This window comes from Melopsittacus undulatus, chromosome 2 (genome assembly GCF_012275295.1).
Source record: "Melopsittacus undulatus isolate bMelUnd1 chromosome 2, bMelUnd1.mat.Z, whole genome shotgun sequence".
Classification (NCBI taxonomy): domain Eukaryota; kingdom Metazoa; phylum Chordata; class Aves; order Psittaciformes; family Psittaculidae; genus Melopsittacus; species Melopsittacus undulatus.
Window position 1 is genome coordinate 40,775,824 of NC_047528.1, and position 19,295 is coordinate 40,795,118.

The 19,295-nt window shown below is 42.4% G+C and overlaps 1 protein-coding gene across 1 annotated transcript; it reads left to right on the forward strand.

Moving 5' to 3' along the window:
* Positions 1 to 216: 216 nt before the first annotated feature.
* Positions 217 to 18,708, forward strand: KLF5 (KLF transcription factor 5). Its single transcript, XM_034071231.1, has 4 exons — positions 217 to 635; positions 2,447 to 3,314; positions 4,425 to 4,484; positions 16,735 to 18,708. The coding sequence occupies exons 1-4, from the start codon at positions 405 to 407 to the stop codon at positions 16,911 to 16,913; spliced, it is 1,338 nt and encodes a 445-aa protein (XP_033927122.1). The 5' UTR covers positions 217 to 404; the 3' UTR covers positions 16,914 to 18,708.
* Positions 18,709 to 19,295: the final 587 nt, after the last annotated feature.

Genomic DNA, 19,295 nt, shown 5'->3' on the forward strand with positions numbered 1-19,295 from the left:
CGGTACCGGCCACCGTGCCCTGCCGCGGCCGCGTTCCCCCAGTCCGGGCACTCCACGGCGGGCCAGAGCGGGCGCGGTGCGGGGAGGAGCCGCCCGCGCTCCCCGTAGGCAGGGCATCCCGCAGGGCCGGCCCCCTTCGCCGGGCTGGGTGGGGTGTAGGGGGGGCCGGGGGTGGAGTAGGGTGAAATAGAGGCGGGCGTGTGGCACCGGGTAGATACCCGCGGCCAGGTACAGGCGGAGGCACTGACGACACCGGAGTGGCTGTGAGCTCGGGCTGGGGCTCCTGGGGAGTAAGCGCACGAGTAGCCACCGCCCGCCCGCCCGGAGCCGCCCGCGGGCAGTCCCCCTGCGCCGGGGCGGGCAGCCCGTCCGCGCCGCACCCGCCGCCTCCTGCAGCCCGCCTCATGGCTACCAGGGTGCTGACCATGAGCGCCCGCCTGGGTCCCGCGCAGCAGCCCGAGGAGCCGGTGTTCGCGCAGCTCAAGCCCGTGCTGGGGGCCAGGGACGCGGCGATCTTCCCCGGGGACGACCTCAAGCAGCAGCAGCCACCGCCGCCTCAGCAGCAACCGCCACAGCAGCAGCACCCGGGGGGCGGTGGCGGCGGCGCGACCCTGCCGGCGGAGGAGTTGGTACAGGTAGGCGGTGGGCAGTCCCCTCACGGCCCTCCGGCCATGGCCCGTGCGGGCGGGCAGTGGCGGTGAGGAACGGACGGAAGAGCGGGACTGGGTGGGGCCGCGGTGCGGGGCAAGGGCAGCGGACCCCGAGGTGCGAGTGTGAGGCGGCGGGTGCGTGTGTGAGGGGAGCGGCCGCCGCCGCCCAGCCCGCCTGCGCCGAGCGTGGCGAGCAGGGAGCGCTCCCGCCTCCCCGCCGGCGGAGCCCGGTGAGGTGGCCGGGGCTGAGGCGGGGCGCGGGCTCCGGGGCGTTGGGGGGAGCGGGGCTGCCCCCCGCGGGTGTGGTGAAAGCCGCAGCTGCTGCCTGCCCGGCGGCGGGATTAGAGCGGCCGCCTGTCCCCTCGCCCACGCTAGGAGTCATGTTCGGGGGGGACGGGGACACTGCACACCGGGCGAGAGGGGACTTCCCGGGACTTTCTGCCCGTCCCGGGAGCTGATCCACCGGCAAACAGCTGGAGGAGCTAACAGGGGCAAGGCGGCAGCCGCAGCCCCGCGAAGAGTGTTAGCTGGAAGCGGCACCCGGCCGGCAGCGGCCGTGAGGAGGCACCGGCATGGCGCTGCCGGGTGTCAGCCTTGTCCCTGGGAAGGGGCGGCCCGGGGATCCCCCGGTGCCGGGCAGCGGTCTGGCGGGAGCTGCCTTCCCCAGCGAATAAATAAGTCTTCAAAGCGAGCTGCCCTCGGCTCGTAAACAAGGGCTGGAAAAAGTAGCCTGGCATGTCGGGGCAGATCCAGATCAAAGGGACGGGAAAGGCGGCTGTGTTTGTTTGTGGTGTTTACCGGGGGTCTTTGAAGAAAGGTCCTAAAAATCCACTTTCTGGCAGAGTTGCTGTTTGTCAGCTGCTTTCTCCTGCGGGACGCTAAACGGGTCTGGTATGAGGGCTCTCTTGACAGGGCAGGGGGGAATGTAGCATTTGCCCACTGGAGAGTGCGTGATAAATGCTTTGCCGATGACTGTACCAGCAATGGATCGGGCTCCAGCCACCCACGGATTCCCTCGCACCACTACGCTGAGGGAATCATTTCCCAGTAATTAAAGAGCTCTCCTAGGACCGAGGCATGGATAGAGACATGTTTATCACGCTGTTGACCAATTATACACTGCATAGATTACTATTTTATTTAAAGTGTAGTGCTGGAGACGCTTCACACAAAGGGTACTCTGAGACAGTCAGCCCGTCCTCTTTTTATTTGGCATTATTTATCACTTTAACATTTTGGTGTCATATTTTTAATCAAATGCCTTTGGTTAAAAAATTATGATGAAAGATATTGGAAGTATATAGGGGAAAAAAACAACATTATTTGAAGTGTTAGCATTCAAATAGCCAGCTGAGGATGTGGCTTTTACAGTTAGCATTTCAAAGAGAATCGGGTGAAACAGATAGGCAGTCACCCTGCTCCAGCAGTGAATTCCAGAGCGGGAGATCTGCAGATTAGGCAGAGTGCCTGTCATTTCTGCACCTCGCGCTGTCTGGTGGGCATAAAAGATGGAAAGTTTGCCGTGTGCTGAAATATCGGCTCGCTCTTCGTGCTTGCTCTGCATGAATGACTCACGCCATGGCTTTTTCCCCTTGTCCTTGATGATGTTGATTATCACGCCGATTATAAAAAACAGGTTTTCATTAGCGTGAATGTTTATAGCTTCCTCCGTAGGTAGCTTGTGGCCGGCTGAACAGTATTGCTTTTTATTTGCAAAGCTTCACGTGACTTGCATGCCATCATCTTTCTCAGAGGGTAACAAATCATGTGGATTATGGTCTGTTTTGTTTTTGTAGACAAGATGTGAAATGGAGAAATACCTGGCACCTCAGCTCCCGCCCGTCCCCGTCATCCCTGAGCATAAGAAATACAGAAGAGACAGTGCCTCGGTTGTAGACCAGTTTTTCACTGACAGTGAAGGGTTGCCTTACAGCATCAACATGAACGTCTTCCTCCCCGACATCAGCCACCTGAGAACTGGCCTGTACAAATCCCAGCGACCTTGTGTAACCCACATCAAGACAGAGCCAGTCACCGTCTTCAGTCACCAGAGCGAAACTACTGCCCCTGCCCCCCCCACTCAGGCCCTCCCTGAATTTACCAGCATCTTCAGCTCCCACCAGACCCCTGATGTGAACAACATTTTCATCAAGCAGGAGCTTCCTACTCCAGACGTTCATCTTTCCGTCACACCCCAGCAAGGCCAGTTGTATCAGCTCCTGAGCTCACCGGATTTAGATATGCCCAACACTACTACTCAGGCAGCCGTGATGGACTCCCTTAACAATGTCTCCATGCCATCAGCCATGGCGGGCCTTAACACGCTCTCCTCGGCTGTTCCACAGACTGCGATGAAACAGTTCCAGGGCATCCCCCCCTGTACCTATACCATGCCAAACCAGTTTCTGCAGCAGCAGGCCACTTATTTCCCTCCTTCCCCTCCAAGCTCTGAGCCTGGAAGTCCAGACAGACAAGCAGAGATGCTGCAGAATTTAACCCCTCCTCCGTCATACGCCGCAACTATAGCTTCCAAGCTGGCAATTCACAATCCGAATTTACCAGCAACTTTGCCCATAACCCCCCAGAACATCCAACCAGTCAGATACAACAGGAGAAGTAACCCAGATTTGGAGAAAAGACGTATCCACTACTGTGACTATCCTGGTAAGCGATCTGTGCCAGAAAATACCAGCTTGCAGTAATAAAAAGTGGGAATAATCGTGGATGGGGTATAAGTGGTTTTTCTTAGCTGTAGTCTGCACCTAGGGAGAATCAAATATTTCCTTGCCAAAGTAGGATTTCTCTATTATTTTATTTTGTGTGGCACATGTTCACATGGTTTAAATAATATACACCCTTCATGTCATTTGTAATTCTCTTAAATACCTGAGCTTATTTTACCATGGTACGAAACTCTGTAGGGAAAAAAATCCCAAACAATAAAAATTATGGCCTACTGTAATGTAATTCAGTGACCATGCAGCTCTTGCTTGCACTTTCCTAATTCCCATGGTGGAGCAGAGGCTGACTTTGTCCAACACATCACAGCTCAGATTCTGCTTGCACAGAAAGAGCCATTTCAGCTCCCATTAGCCGAGGCCATGGCCATTTCTTCCGTTTTACAAACGGGATTCAGCTGCCCACATAAATCCATTAAAGTTGCCTCTGAAAATTGTCCACAGATGGATTCCCTTCCATCCTTTGCTGTGTTGAAGGAGAGCTGAACCTGGCTATAAACTGCACTGCCATGTAGTACGTGATCCCAGATACAAGATACACCCATCCGAGCACAGAGAAAAGCTGCTGCTCACGGCTTATCTCCCCCTTTACCAACATAACTGTCAGTGAGGTATTACCCATTCAGTGTGCCTTGTGATAAATGCTCAGTGGGAGAGTTGTGCTGAGCCCTGGGTGACAATGACTCCAAGTCTGGTTTGATCAAATCCTTTATGAAATATTTAAAAAATAGAAGTTCTACTCTGAGATTTTAACCTACCCAGCAGATGTTACCGTAAGTAGATTGTAGCAGCTATGGCTCTATCCTACATTACAAGGTAGTAAGTCTACCAGAAACACGAGTTTTTATCTTCATTGTGTAAAGCAACATAGCCATTTAGGAGCTTTCTGTATCAAATCTTAATTCTAAATGATGATGGCTACAGAAGGTGCTAAACTTAAATGTGTCCAGCGAGTATCCCAGCACCTAAATGTAACATGGAGTGTTCATGTTCTCCCTGCTGAAATGCTTCTCTGCTTTTTTGTTTTGTCTTGTAGGCTGCACAAAAGTTTATACGAAGTCTTCTCACTTAAAAGCGCACCTGAGAACTCACACGGGTATGTACTTGCTATATCTCACTGTCTCTTGTTCGTTCATGGCTTACACATTTTCTGAGAAAGTAAGCATGTTTGATCTGCCATCTTCTCTCTGCTTTCCGTGGAGTGCTGTAGGTTCAGGCTAGCTGTTCAGTTAAGAAAAATGTTAGGGTTTGGTCAATGAGACAAAAAATTGCTTTTGTTCTTACTGCAGTTTACTTAAACCTTTTATAATACAGAACTCAAAATAGGTAAGAATAAAACAGCTTTCCTTTTCAATAGAAAGTATTACCAAAAAAGGACTTTTTTCCCCTGAATAATGAATTAATCATAGCGAACATACTAGAGTTTTCAGGACTCATTTAAATAGGTAGAGTTTTATGGCTTGGGCTTTTTCTTTGACCTGTTAGAATCATTTAGTCTTAGATTTTTTTTTTCAGAAATGTCATGAAAATTCCCAAGATATTTCTGTTTCCTTAGCTAAGTGTGCCTTTTTTTTTAAGACAAGTAATTCTATATATTTATTTTTAAAAAAGAGACTTAATTTTTTGTTAGTGAAAGACATTAAAATGGAGAAAATTTAATGTGTCGGTGTGTCACACTTGGTTTTTGTACCTCCATCAACTTCTGCCAGCAGCTACAGAGGCAGTCCCTGTTGGTGGGCCTGCATGGCGCAGAGCTGGGTACAGTGTTGCTTGTGCATGAGTGCAGGAGCTATGCAGGCAGAGGACAGGGTTGGAAGGTGGAACCTCCTGCTCTAGGTGCTTTTCCTAAGCATTCACCTGCTGAGGCAGGGGGAAGGAGGAGGGAAATGGGAGAAAAACGTAGCTCACTAACAGCGTGCCTGAAACTATTTAGGACAGTTCTTAGCTGGGACGTTTGTACAGAACTGCTCATGCTAAATTAGTGAATGCACATGACTGATATCATAAATAAATCAAATGAGAGAGGTGTGACTCCTGTTTTTAAAACAAAGAGTGAGACCCACCTCTTATCTGTGTGGACCTCGATTCAGAGCAAAACACAAGGTAAAGTTGAAGTAACTTGTTTATTGAAGCAGGCTGTCGGCGCTGCAGCTGTGCCATTCAAATAATGGAGTTTCACCTAAGTTTAAATCATAAGTCAGAACAAAACTTAACATGAGCTATGATCTAACAAAATATTTCGCTATCTCTATGGAAACAAAGCCTTATATTCAGCAGCTATTTTGAATGGATTGTTGGATTATTGTAAAGAAATGGAGTATCTCCAGGCTAAATGTTACTATAGAAATTTTGTTTTGATAAATGAGTTATCTGTGCTGCAGTCACAGTCAAAAATTACAAGCAATTGTACAAATGTTATTGCCTTGCATTAGCAATAGACTAAGCAAGAACACTGTTAAAAATATTTTTGATATATGTAATCACTCCTAAGCTGTAAGCTTAGCAAGAAAGAAATATTTTCATGAGGCTCTAAACCTGAATAATCTCGGAGCGTATAATCCTGTTGCTCTTTAATAAATAATCTGTAAATTTAAGGGTGTGCGATTTCCCCTTGCGCACTTTAGCCAGCAACTAAATACCAGCTTTAAATATCTCACTTGCTATTACATGGTAACTAGGAAGAGAGATAAAAGCAAAGCTTTAGTCTAAGAATGAACAATTACATAGTCAGCATTTCAAACGTACTCGTTTCCTTTTTAAAATCAGTTTATATCTTTTTTTTTGGTAATGACTGCAGGGTGTATAAACTTAATACCTGTGTGTACAGAAATACAGACCATGTCGCTAACATATATTGCTTCGGGTCACTAATGTTTATTGTTGCCTTCACTTTTTTACCTATAGATATTTGACCTTAGAAATGTGGATGAATGTGCAAAGGTCAGAGGAGCTGATGTGTTCATGGAAACAAGAATGTTGTTTTAGATAAAAATCTAGTGAACTTAAGCAGGTCTGTAATACAAAGGGTCTTCTGGGGAGGTGAATGAAGGGATAAACTGTCTAAGGTGTGCATTACATGCAGGAATGTGAGTCTGTATCCTGTTACCTGCATTATTTCACAGTTTGCATTAGTTTAACTCTCTTGAATATTCAGTTAATACTTGAAGATTTCCAGCAACGATTCTGATCTCTGTCTTAACATATGGTTGAAATGTATATTATGAGGAAGATCTCTGACTTACCCAGTACTGTAAATCCATTAAGTGAATGTTAAAGTAAATGAATGCAAACTCGGGGAAACCTGTGAAGTTGCACAGCTTCCCCAGGAGCACAGGGGAATCTTATTATTGATCTCCAAAGAGAAGGGCTCCATGCTGAGATCTAAATTTGGGTGCGTACCTCTGTGCATCCCATCCCCCAGCCCTGTGAATTCATACTGCACTATTAAGTTTTGATAATTTTTTAAGGTTTGGTTGTTTTTTTTTTTTGGTTTTTTTTTTAAGGACTTCTGTGAAGCTTTTACCTTCAAAGTCTAAAGCAAGTGTCACGTAATCCATTTTAATAAAGTTGTGTGTGATATTCTTTCAAATCCCTTCAGGTATAGCAGACCTGTTTATCTGGCTAAACCCGTTCTTTAGTAATCATGGACCACTGAAGTTGTTTTCTCCTTATTCTTAGTTTCTTAACAATACCTTTTAAAATTGGCTGCAGTCTCTCTCTCATCCCAACCAGTTCCCGCCCTTTTCAGCAATCTGTCATCTTAAAATAAAAGAGCCTGCAGCAAAGTTTGTCTGCCATTAAAAGTCAAGACAGACCTTATGGTTTTCCTTTTGTATTGGAAAATCTCAGCCTTTTCACAGTATTTACTTAGCAGCCTTTCTCTTCTGAAAGGCTTTCACTGGGTTTAGTAGGCATTCTTTGAGAACAAACCTAAGGGAAATGTTATTTTTGATAGGTGGAATGTAGGCTGTGGTCTTTTTTTTTTTAATTCAGATCTGAACACACTGTCAGACTATAAATTATAATTAAATAAAGCTACAGAAAATGGGCGAAAGAAAAATCCATTGCATTTTTCTTCTTGGGTGTGTCCAAGGTGTTTACTTTGTCCCATGTCAGGTGGTATAAGCTGGTGTAGTTATGCTGATTTAGTGTAATTACACTGAACTTTTGTAGTTGATGAAGAATCCAATATTCACTAATGAGCGAAGCAAGGTTAATGTGTAAGGTGTACCTGTCACTGAAGCAGGCATATGGTGTTTTGCCTCTAGGTAATGTTGTAGCTCTCGTAAATTGTGAAGTAAATTTTAGGTGTGTGTGTTGGGTAACCCTAAAATTGAACATGAACAAAGATTTTAATGCTGCAAAGTTACAGGACATTTTGTATCCATCTCCACGCAGTTGTGAAGCAGATGTCGGGTACATTTTAATACCTTAAAACACTTAAGTATGATATCTTCCCTCAATATTATTTGTTCCTGAAACAGGTAAAATGGTATTCAGTATGCTAAGGTACTTGTTGGAACATCTCTCAAAACAGATTGGAGTTTTTGACCTTTTGAAGCAGGGATTTTTCTTCTAAAACAATTTTACCTGTTAGTCATGGAACAAGTTTGTTTCATAACCAGCATTGTGCAATTACAGTATATGATTGGGGACGGGGTTACGCATTTATTGCAGGCTGTCCAGCAGTAAAACCACCTTCGGGCTCTGGCATAACAGCTATAACATGCCAAATGTCACCGAAAAGCAGTTACTTGTGTGTTGTAGATAAACCTCATTCAGTTCCTTTTCTGGCATCTGAGTATGTACACATATATATCAAGTACTCCCTTAGAAAGAGCATTCCTATAACTTACCCTTTTAGATTTCTTAATGTTAAAGATATGGACTGTGGAAGTTGAGCCTTTGATATTCACTGGGGGAAGTACCTTACTTGGGCCCTACCTGTAACACTGCAGAAGAGCTGCTGGCTCCAGGGTGGGGGTTTTCTATTATTATTTCTGTGAGCAGCTGCACACTTCAGACTTGTGTATGGTTTTAAGAGGAAAATCTGTCATTGTTTTGAACACATCAAGGCACACACATTGAGGACATTTTCCAGCTGCATATTGGTTTTCTGTATACAGAGTCTTTGTACAGGCATGTTGTCTGGTCACATGGTGGGCTTGCCATTAATAGTTTCGAGCATTAACTGCAGAACTATTTCATCTCTATCTATAGATCTAGTTTGTATTTGGTGATGGGAAGTGGAAGCTGAGATAACTGAAGAGAAATGGCATTTCTCTAAATGAGATCCACTCAAAATACTTCCACTGTTCCTAGTTATTTCAAATGTTTATGTAAGCATGGGAGAGCTGCTGACTTGTATGATTCCTCAAGGTGTTAAACATTTTTGTTTTAGACCTCTGCCTCAATAGATCCAGAATTAGGTGCTGGTTGTCATCAGTATTAGGACCACTTGTGTGCAGTAGACTTCCACAGCCCATAGGACTTGACACTTCCAGCTTACCATAACTGTATGCAGATGCTTGTCAAAGGTGGTGCCATGCAGAATTGCCTGGGAATTTGGGATGCCCGTTGTTCAGAAGGAAGGACAAGCAGTAGCTGGACTCCTGCTTCAAAAAAGAACCTTTTGAAAACATGTATTGACTCAATTCTGAGACTTACGTGAGGGGTTTCTCTTATGGTGTACAAGTGGGGAGTGGAGGCCTCAAGATTCAGCTTTGCTCAGGGTTGCAGCATTCTGTGTACATAGCAAATGTCATCCTGGAAAAATCTTTGCATCATGAAAACAGCTATTAAGTAATACTTCTGTGCAGATTCTGCTTCTTTAACCTGCTAGATGAGTCAGTTGCACAGATTATAGTTTAAGGAGGTGTCGGTAAATGCTATCATTGATAGAGACAATAAGGAAAAATAGAGACAAGTTAAATAAAGCTATTGACAAAGTGCATTAAAGTGCAGTGTTGCTAGACACTGCTGGAGAATATGTTGGTATCTTTTATTTATGAATTCTGCTAAATCCATTAGTTGCCTGTGTGAGAAATGGAAGTACATTATTTTCCTGTGCAAACCACAGTTTAAGGGAAAATAATGTGCTTTTTTTTTTTCAAACACTTTGTGAATGATTGCAGATCTTGGGATTAATTGATCTGGTTCTTTATCTGTAGTCATAAGCTAAATGAGACACGTTCAAATGTGTTGGTCAAAAGGTAAAATCATAGTAACACACACCTAAATTTTTGTAAAGTATTAGTGGCCATTCATGTCAGTGTCCAGCATGCAATTTTTATGAAGCAGGAATTAAATTCCAAGGTGTCAGGTGAGGGGTACTCCTGTTAGATTTTTAGATACTGAAAAGCCTAATATTATCTTTCTGATTAAAAGCCCAGAAAGTCCCTCTAAGCATGAAAGCTTAAAAAAACCTGTTGTTTCTGTCAATTGCTCCCTGAGAGGATTAAACTTCAGTTCCAGGATATTTGATTCCTGATAAGGAAACTGTTGACCTAAGAGACCAGCTTTAAATATAGTTCATTTTCAGTCCGCCCTACATAGGCTAATATAATCCCAAGATTCACAGCAATTGCCAGTGATTAAAAATTTCCATTATTTGATTAGACATTCCTTATTGTAATTAATTTCTGAGCTTGACTGGGACGATTGAGTCCTTGTTCCAGGGTAGTGTGTTGTTTGTTGTTTGTTAGATGACCTGCACCTCCCATTGGTGAAAGATCAGAAACATTTAAGTAATGTCCTAGTTTAGTCTGAGTATCTTGGTAGCAGCATTCCTGTCCTGTCAGCTTGCATTATTTATATTCAGGATCTCTAACAACTCTGATTAAAGACATATTAAAACCTTTGATTTTGGCAAGTGTACAGTGCTTCGCTTTCAGTTAAAGCTGCTTTAATGTATTGCTTTTCTTTTTGTGTATGTGTGTGTGTGTGTGCATACAGTAAATGGGAATCTGGAAGTCTACAGTACATGTTGAATAAATTCCATTTTAAGAGCACCTCTTATCTGACTGTACAAGAGCCAGTGTTACTGGTGGGTGTTCTTGTACCACGGGCGTAGATGAGGAAATCTGTTCTTCAGCACAGGATGTGTAGACACAGCGATGCACCCCAGATGGCATGGACTTCTGATAAACCTACTTTAAAAAAAATTCCTTTCCTCTTTGTTTGCATATCTCCTTGAAGAGAGACCACCTCTGTTAAGTCAGAATGTTATACCAGAAAGAAAATAAACCATCACACAGGCCAGTCAGGATTCCCCAGTAATCCTTGAACTGCGTAAGACAACACTTAGCAAAAAGAGTGCTTCAAGCACTGGTAGGAGCGCTGAGAAGATAACGCCTTCTGTGCCTCTAGCCAGAAGGGGAATGATGCACAACTCTTGATTGTCCTCTTCGCTTATCAGGCAGTTACCTTTTTTTTCCTGTGTGTGCTTCTGTTAAGAGATCAAATACTGCTTGGTTTAGCAATCATCAGCCTTGCACAGTACAACAGCTCTCTGTTACAGGATTCCTTAAAATGCTGTTTTGCCGTGAAGTAGTACTTAACAGTCACTCTCTAGCCATTACTATACTAGGCAGAGGCTTTATCACGTTTAAAAATGTGCGGCATATGTTATGGATTCGTATTACTGGTGGATGTTTCAAGGACTAAATTTATTTTGTCACTCACAAAATAAGCTGGATGTACCTTGTGTACTGTCAACCCTCTGATCCATCTCTGTCTTGGATAACTGAGGATTTCAGTGTACTAAAGAGCTTTTAAACACCTAAGGGACATTTCATGGTGAAAATTCAGCTTTCTCCTATTTCCCCCCCAAAAAAAACCAAACAAAAAACACCCCCCAAAAACCACAAAACCCTGTCTTTAAAAAGAGGGGGAAAAAAAGAACAACCCCCCCCCAGCAAGCTGCTTTTTTAGTGACGACTAAAGTGCTTAGTCAATAGCAGAAGGAAGGTCTAATTTTAGGTAAATGCTGAGAGCTAAAAAACCCTTTTGAATGAGTGCAGACATACACCCAAGCAGCGACTTTCATTTCCAGTCAGCCTGGAAGAGACCAGAGTTAAAAACCTTAGTGCTATAAGCTAGGGGAAACCTATTTCAGGCAAACTGGAACAGAGGAAACACATTTAATTTGTGTTTGTTTTTTTTTCTCACACCATGTGGAGGAACCAAGACAACTGATGTTAAGATGTGAAAAAATTGAAAGCAAATGCACCAAAAAATACAAAATGATCTGTTTTAAAATAATACAGGTTATGCATATAACTGGCACAATTACAGTGCTGAAACTTATGCTTTGCCTTTTTATCACACCTAATTGTGTATTTTTTAAGGCTGAACCCTTGACACTAAAAATAATTCCATAATAGAAACAAGTAATATTAAAATGATGGAAAGAATGGCAGGGTGGTGTCTTTACACTTTTATACCCTCACAAGCAGTAATCAGGTATTGTCTTTTTAGAGTCTTTGACAAGTGTGCTGCATTTTCTTCTTCAAGGAAGCTCCAAACTCAGTGCTCTGACAGAAATTTCTGATAGGAAATAAGAAAAGTTGCACGACTTGGCTGGTGTAATACCTGTATTGGGGTTTCTGCATACCAACAGAGTTGCCTAACTAGGTTTGAAAATCTGGCCTTGTTTGCAGCTTTACATTTAAAGAAAGATGTCCTAGCAGAGAATTGCAGAAATAAAGTCACATAGATCTTTGATGAAATACAGAAGCTTATTTTCTGTTGATGGGGAAAGTAATCACTAATGGAGGTTTTCAGTGACTCAGTTTTTTCCAAACAGGATTTTAAACAGAAACATTTTCTTGAGCAGAGGCTGCGAGTTGGAGATACGGGCTATCTTCAAAATGACCGTCACACCTCTCCCCCCCCACCACTGGTGGTACTATACCTTATCCAAATGGGCATAGCCATGATGGTCACTGCCAGTGGCTAGAATTAGTGTTCGGAAAGCAATTTATGCCTCTGACACCAGTAAATCCCAAAAAGATACATTAAAGAGAGAAGAGCCCACACAGTGTGCCTCACTGGTCCAGACCATTCTGTTGTGGGATCAACAAGGATCCTGAAACTTGGGATTTACTTTGGGATAGTTTTACCTGTTGAAGTGGCTGGTTAGGTTAGCATGTTATATGTGGATGTCCAGACATATTTTTGACATCCTTACAATCTCACAGCATTAGAAATTCTGGTTTGTTTTTTTTTTTGGAACAGACACACTGCAAGCAGAATGGTCCGCTTTCAGGTTAAACTGCCTTATCTCTTGCTAGGTGCTTTCTGTTAAAGAGCTTCCAAACTAAACAAGAGGGCTTAAAATTTCTGTGCTCAAGTACAAGTCTGTTTCTCATGCTTCACAAATGTATTTCTTTTTAACTGGAGAATGGATGCATATTAACAGCTCAAGAACTTAAAAATATATATTTTGTGATGTATATGCCTAGCAAAACATTTTAAATCAGTGATACTGGAAGGAGGTTATGCAGAAATCCAATTAAACTTATGAAATCCCTATCCTGTTGAAGTATAATTTAAAGGAAAGCAGTTCTGTTTCCCAGAAGTGCTGTGTATAATATTTCTGGCCTGGGAAGAAAGGGTTGGAGTGTGCTATTTGGCTGGAAATTGGTACCAGCTTCCTCCATGGTGTTTTAGTTAACAGTGTTGACATTCTAACAAATCCTGTGGAAGCTCCCCTGAAGTGGAGGAGTTAGCTGTTTTCTTGCTTTTACAGTGAAATATCTGTTTGATACCGCGATCATGTTCCAGTAACCGTGTCGTACTACCTTCGCATTTGATGACCAGTGGCATTCTTGGTTTTAACACCCTATGGAAGCCCTAAATTGCTGGAGGAAAACCAAATATTTCTGAAACTTTACAGCTACTGTATTTCCCACAATCATTAAAGTAAACAAATCTTACATTACTATGTAGGCAATGAAAACAGGGGATAAAGGGTTCAGTGTCCCTTGTTGTGTATACCTGCTTTTTTAAAAATAAATCTTCAACCCCAGGTTTCTCAGCAAAGAAGTAGGATCACTTCAGAAAATATGTAACATGACGCTCGTTTTTCCCTTGCTGCAGGAGCTTAAACCAAATTCTTATTTCTGATAAATGACAAAAAGCATGTGTATAGGTTGAGAGAAAATATTACTAGCTAGTTGTTCTTCTGCTTTCTTTAAAGGAGTGAAAATAATCTCCACCTTCTTTTTTTTGCCCCCCTTCCACTTTGCCCAAAAGGAAAACATTTAAAATTGATTCCGTTCTTAAATAGAACTTTCCAACGGAAACTAGTATTACAAACATAGATATTCAGTATTTTACCCCTAGGATTTATTCAAAATAATCCGTGCCTCTACACTGGCGCTAAAAATACATTTTCCAGTTCTCACTGTTGGCCAAAGCAGGGGTTAAAAGCAGCATTCTGTCTTTACTTTCCAGTACATAAAAGTAACACTGTTAAAACAATCTGTGTAAAGGCACTAGTTTGTTCCCTGCCCCATTCCCTGAGCACTGCTGGGTTTAGCTCAGGTTTAGCTCAGGTCTGCAGAAGGGCTGGCCAGGAGCAGTCAGTGCATGGCATTGCCCAGTTTTATCTCTGAGCAGTGCTGTTGCCCAGGAGGGTTGGTGGCTGTTGCAGGCAGTGAAGAGACCAGGACAGCAGGGTAAGTTTCTAGATGGTGTCTCTGGGAAGCTGAATCCCCTGGAGTTTAATGGGGGTCTCTCTGATTCAGTGTTGACCTGAAAGCTGTGGCATCCAGCAAGACTGCAGCTAAGAGTTTGTGTGCCAGGAACCTTCATATCACCTGCTCATGCTGCTTGCAGATTAGAAAATGTTTTAAAAGGGGACAGCAGTTTTGTTTGGACTCAGGCAGGGTGAGGTACCACCTACACAGGACAGCTTTGAGACTCCTTTTTTGGTACAGTGTATGTATGGTGAAACTGCACATACTTCATACCTTCTTGATGCCAGGCTTGGAAACTGATTTTCCTGGTCCCCATTCTAGTCTGATCCGGATATTCCTAGGTTTCTGTTCAACTAGTGGTGTTTTCCTGCTATCATTACCATTTCTCATTCATCATGTGAAGTGTATAAGCAGGTGTTAGGAGTATGTAGAGGCTTGACCATATATACTCTATGGGCAGTTAGGGTGGAAGGATCACAAGACTGGGAGTTTAGCATCAAGTATAATATAGAAGTTTTAAGTGAAGGCTTTTAAAGAAGAGTTTGAAGCCAATGTGGGAGAAAATGAGAGAGAAAGAAATGCACTGGCTTTAAGGTGCTTCAGATGATGGATTAATGCTTTTGTGCAACCTGTGTGCACGGGTATTTTAACATAAAGTGCCCACGGAAGATCTCCCTGGTGCTGTGCCTATGGAGCAGCAGCAGTCTTTTACAGACTGTATTAATAACCTGGTTTAAATACATTAAGAATGATGTATATAGTGTAGAAGATCTCTCGCTGAATAAAGATCTTTCCTGTCATTCTGTCATGAAGAGTAAATGTGTTATCTCAACTGGCTTCTCTAATGTTATAAATGCTTTATACACTGGGTTTGAATGAAATCTGTATTTTAACCTGTATATGTTGCGTGGAGCAAAAGTGTCCTCAGTGGTGGATCATTCCCGTCTTCAGTCAGCAGCAGACAGAGTAAATTCAGCTATGACAGAAATTTGTAATGATTTGTGTTCTGATTTGCTATCCAACAAATACTTTTGAACTCTGTGAGAGGAGATGCCAGGCTCTAAGTTTGTTTTTCTTAAGAGATGATATGTTTCCACTGTGATTTCAAGAAATCCCAGGCGCTGTTTATGCAGTGAAGTGTTTAGTGGGTGGGGGTTATTTTTTCTTGTAGAGGTCTGGTCCTGGTTGTGACTGTGCTGCCAACATGAAGTTACATCCCCATTGTGAGCAAAGGGCTGGTTTTGCTCTTAGTAGTAGACAGAAATTTGCTAGTTAGTTGATCAGAGAAGCAGTAGAAACTCCAGACAAAACCAGTTTCATAATTTCATCTGTATGATAAATTAGCACCTCTGAAGTAATGTTTTGGAGTTTCTCAGATGGTGTTCTCTGCATAGCTGGTACAGAACAAACAGCCTGATTGCAGGATACTGGCTCCTGTCTTTCTTCCGCATGCTTGTGTGACGATAAACCAGGGAAAAGTAGGAGTCACTCCACTCGGCTGTGGATTGAGACTGTGAGGGTAAAGGTCTGAGACTGATGGAGGGGGAGAAGCTCTGTAAGATGTGTTGGAAAAGACTTTTTGGGAAGCTCAGACTTGTTCTGATTCTGCTTCAGATGAAGCCACTAACACGTGCTTTGATAAACTCATTTTTCTTTTTGCCAAATGAGTCAAGTTAATGTAAAGGCTATAGATAACAATCCATTCTCCCAACTGAAAAGTGTTTTTGTCAACCAGCATCAAGCAGTAGCCTATAAATAGGTAATCTTAGCCTCTTTATTTATATGAAGCTTCCTTGCATGGTGACATCATGTCCATACCAGCTCCTGAGCAGGTGTACTTACACACGGAAAGTTCTGGTTTCACACAGAAGTCATCTTGGCTTTGTGGCTTTATAGTTCTTCCATTTCAACAAACACCTATAAATTACAGGCATACTTAAAACTGCTTTGATTGTTCAGGTACATTCTCCTATATATATCTAGCCCAAATTGGAATACCACAAGTGTTTATTTCCCCTTACATTTTAGAAAATACTATTCCTGTGGTGTTTGTAACACACTGTACCCCTTTATTTGCACATCAGAAGCTCCCGAATAATCTACATGCTACAAAGAATCTTTATAGAAATCTTCCTTCCCATTTCAGACCTCTTAAAAAAGCTCTCTATAATTTAATTTACCCATTTTAAAAAGGTGCAAGCATAAGTCACAAACTAGGCTGGACTGTCATGTTCAGCTGCTTTTTTCCCTACTAACTCTCACGCTGAAATGAGTGTAAGGGAGGGTATTTCAGTCTCATGCAGGGTTTCTTTTTCTCTGTGATTTTCTGTACCATAGCTGTCTCTAATTTGTATGTTTGAAGGTGTCTTATATTTCATGTGTTAAATCACAGAATCACCGAATTGATAGAATTGAAAGGGACCTCTGGAGATCAGAGAGAAGGGCAAGATTTGCTGGAAAAACAAAGGGGCTGTTGGTTTGAGGCCTACTGAGTAGATATATGAATAATGAGGAAGCATCAGCTCCTGCATTGTCATTTATTTCTTGTTTAAATTGAAGAGCAGTGCCATGCAATATGATCTTACATCATTTTCTCCTGAAGAATGACAGCTGACATTGTCGTTTCTGTGTGCCCTCTTTCAGGTGAGAAGCCATACAAGTGCACGTGGGAGGGCTGCGACTGGCGATTCGCTCGCTCGGATGAGTTAACGCGCCACTACAGGAAGCACACGGGGGCAAAGCCCTTCCAGTGTGCCGTCTGCAATCGCAGCTTCTCCCGCTCTGACCACCTCGCTCTCCACATGAAGAGGCATCAGAACTGAAAGCTGGACTTGTCGTTGAAGCTGTTTTGTATCTATGCAATTTCCTATTGACTCTCGACGTGCAACTAAAGTTAGTTTAATTTTTGAGTATGGGTTACCCATTTAAAAGAAATCTCGAAAGAAACTGGAAATGTATATTTTGTATATTTATGCAGAAAAAAGGAAAACACTGTATCACAGTACCAGAGTGTTCAGTCATTTGTTTGCTCTCATGATGTATATGGCTTTAGTCAGCAGGTTTCATCTCTTCACAAGTATTATGTCCTGACACATTGCAGCTTTATACTTTTTTTTTCCCTCTTGCGGTGTTTTGACCAAAGCACTGTCATTATTGTGACAATGTTTAGTAAACAAATTAATGAGAGGCTGCAGGTGAATGAACACAGTGGAAAAGCCATGAATTGTAATCTGTCAGGTTTTTACTGGACATACTTAGTACTTGTGGGGTTTCTTTTTAAACGTTAAGTCATTCTGTGGAAAAAGATACATAGAAAAGATCATAAACAGCCATAGAACAAACATTTTGTTCTGTATGTTGCATGTTTGCTATGACAAAGATTTTGTAAATATGCAAATCAGCTTTTTAGGTTTAATACAAAAAGTTTTCTAAGAATCGTCTGAAAAAAAGCAGTTGTTCTACATTTGATAGCGCGGCACATTTACAGAAAAAAAAGTTATTTAAATACCTCTCAAAACCATGGCAACTTAGCTTCGTTTTTCTTCAGAGAAGTGAGTTAGGCATTCAGATGTGTTGTACCTGTTAACTAAAACGGTGTGCACTGAATATTCAAAACAGGATTTTGTTTTCAAGTTGCTTAAAAGGGCGAAGACATGGAGAATGAACCGTAAAGTCATCATTGGAAGCTTAACTAACGGGGATAGTTGCAAGGAACACAGAATGTTAAACCTCTTACTATAAGCTAAACTTAGTATCACTTTAAAAAGAAGGATTTAGGATGCAATTTTCATATACAGACGCGTTAAGCTGGTTCAGCACCAGTGTGATCTAGTTTCGTGTGGATATTGCATGTAATTTACTAGAAGGTAAGGATACAGTAGTTTTGTGTCAAATTACAGCACAATCTACTTAATCCACTGTTGAGATTGACACAAGCAGGGGAAAACTTACTGCTAGCAAAAGTAGCTGAAACTCCACTGAAGACAATGAGGCGGTGCCCTTTTATGCTAACAATGACTTTGATCCACCGTGTTCAGCCTAGAAATAGTAGATGGAGGGCCAAAGATGAGGTTAGACCATGTAAGATTTGGCCAGGCAACAGGAGAAAACCAAACCTAGGAAGTGTCTGGACTTCACAAGCTGTAACATTAAGCTGTCAACCAAAGGCTAGAATAGACAATCAAAATACCAAAAAAAGGAACTTGCAGGAAAACCTAGCTTTGTTAAAACTGTTGTTTGTCTTTATTTATTTGTGGTATATGATAGACTCTCTTTTTTTTAAGACAATTTTACATATACTTGATAAATTATAGTTTTGTTTGTTATAGTTAGAAATGTTGCTCTTAATGTAAATAGTGGACAAACGATGTAAATAATTTTGTAAGGCTTCAAATGTTTGTACATGGAAACATGCAGAAATTGGTTGCTGTTTTGCTTCTTTTGCCTCCCTTCCCCCTCCCCCCCTTATTTTTGTATTGTGGTATTTCCTATGCAAATGATGGAGCAAACAGCTGTATAGTTGTAGAATGTTTTGAGAGAGAATGAAATGGTTTATATATAAAGACTTTTTTTTTTTTTGCAAAATAAAACAAAGTGCCTAATGTGTGTTTGTGTGTGTGTGTGTGTGCTCTCTGTAGCTTGTGACAGGGACAGCTCTGTGGTTTTGCACTGGGAGCTGGAAATCATAGCAACATGAAGCTAAGAATGTTCGTTCTTCACAGCAAGGATTGTCTCTTTGGAAAGTACCTGGCATTTCTGTATCCTGCTCTGATGAAAATAGTAAATGGAAACAGAGAAGGGATTGTGCTTTTCTGCTATCAGAACTTTAAAGGAAGTGTATGGTAGCCTGAAAGTGGCTGGTGCAGTTGTCAACAGTGTCACGATGGTAAATTAAAGGTACCCTTTGGGTACATGAAATTATACAAATTCTCTTCAACTTTCAAAGTGGGTAAAACCTACTCCTGACAACCTGTAGTGTTAGCAGAAAGAAGTTTCTCCCCCAAAAAAGTCATGCCCTCGGAAGACCAGAAGGTCCCACAGCAGCGCTGTGCAGTCCCCCAAAGCAGATTCTCCTTTTCAGTGTTTTTCCCTTGGGAGATGGAAGTGTTCATTTGATAAATTGAGGTGGATGAGATCTGGGGGTTACATCTGTCTTGTGGTTGCTTCCTCCAACCTTAAAGAAAAGAGGCATACTGAGTGTTTTA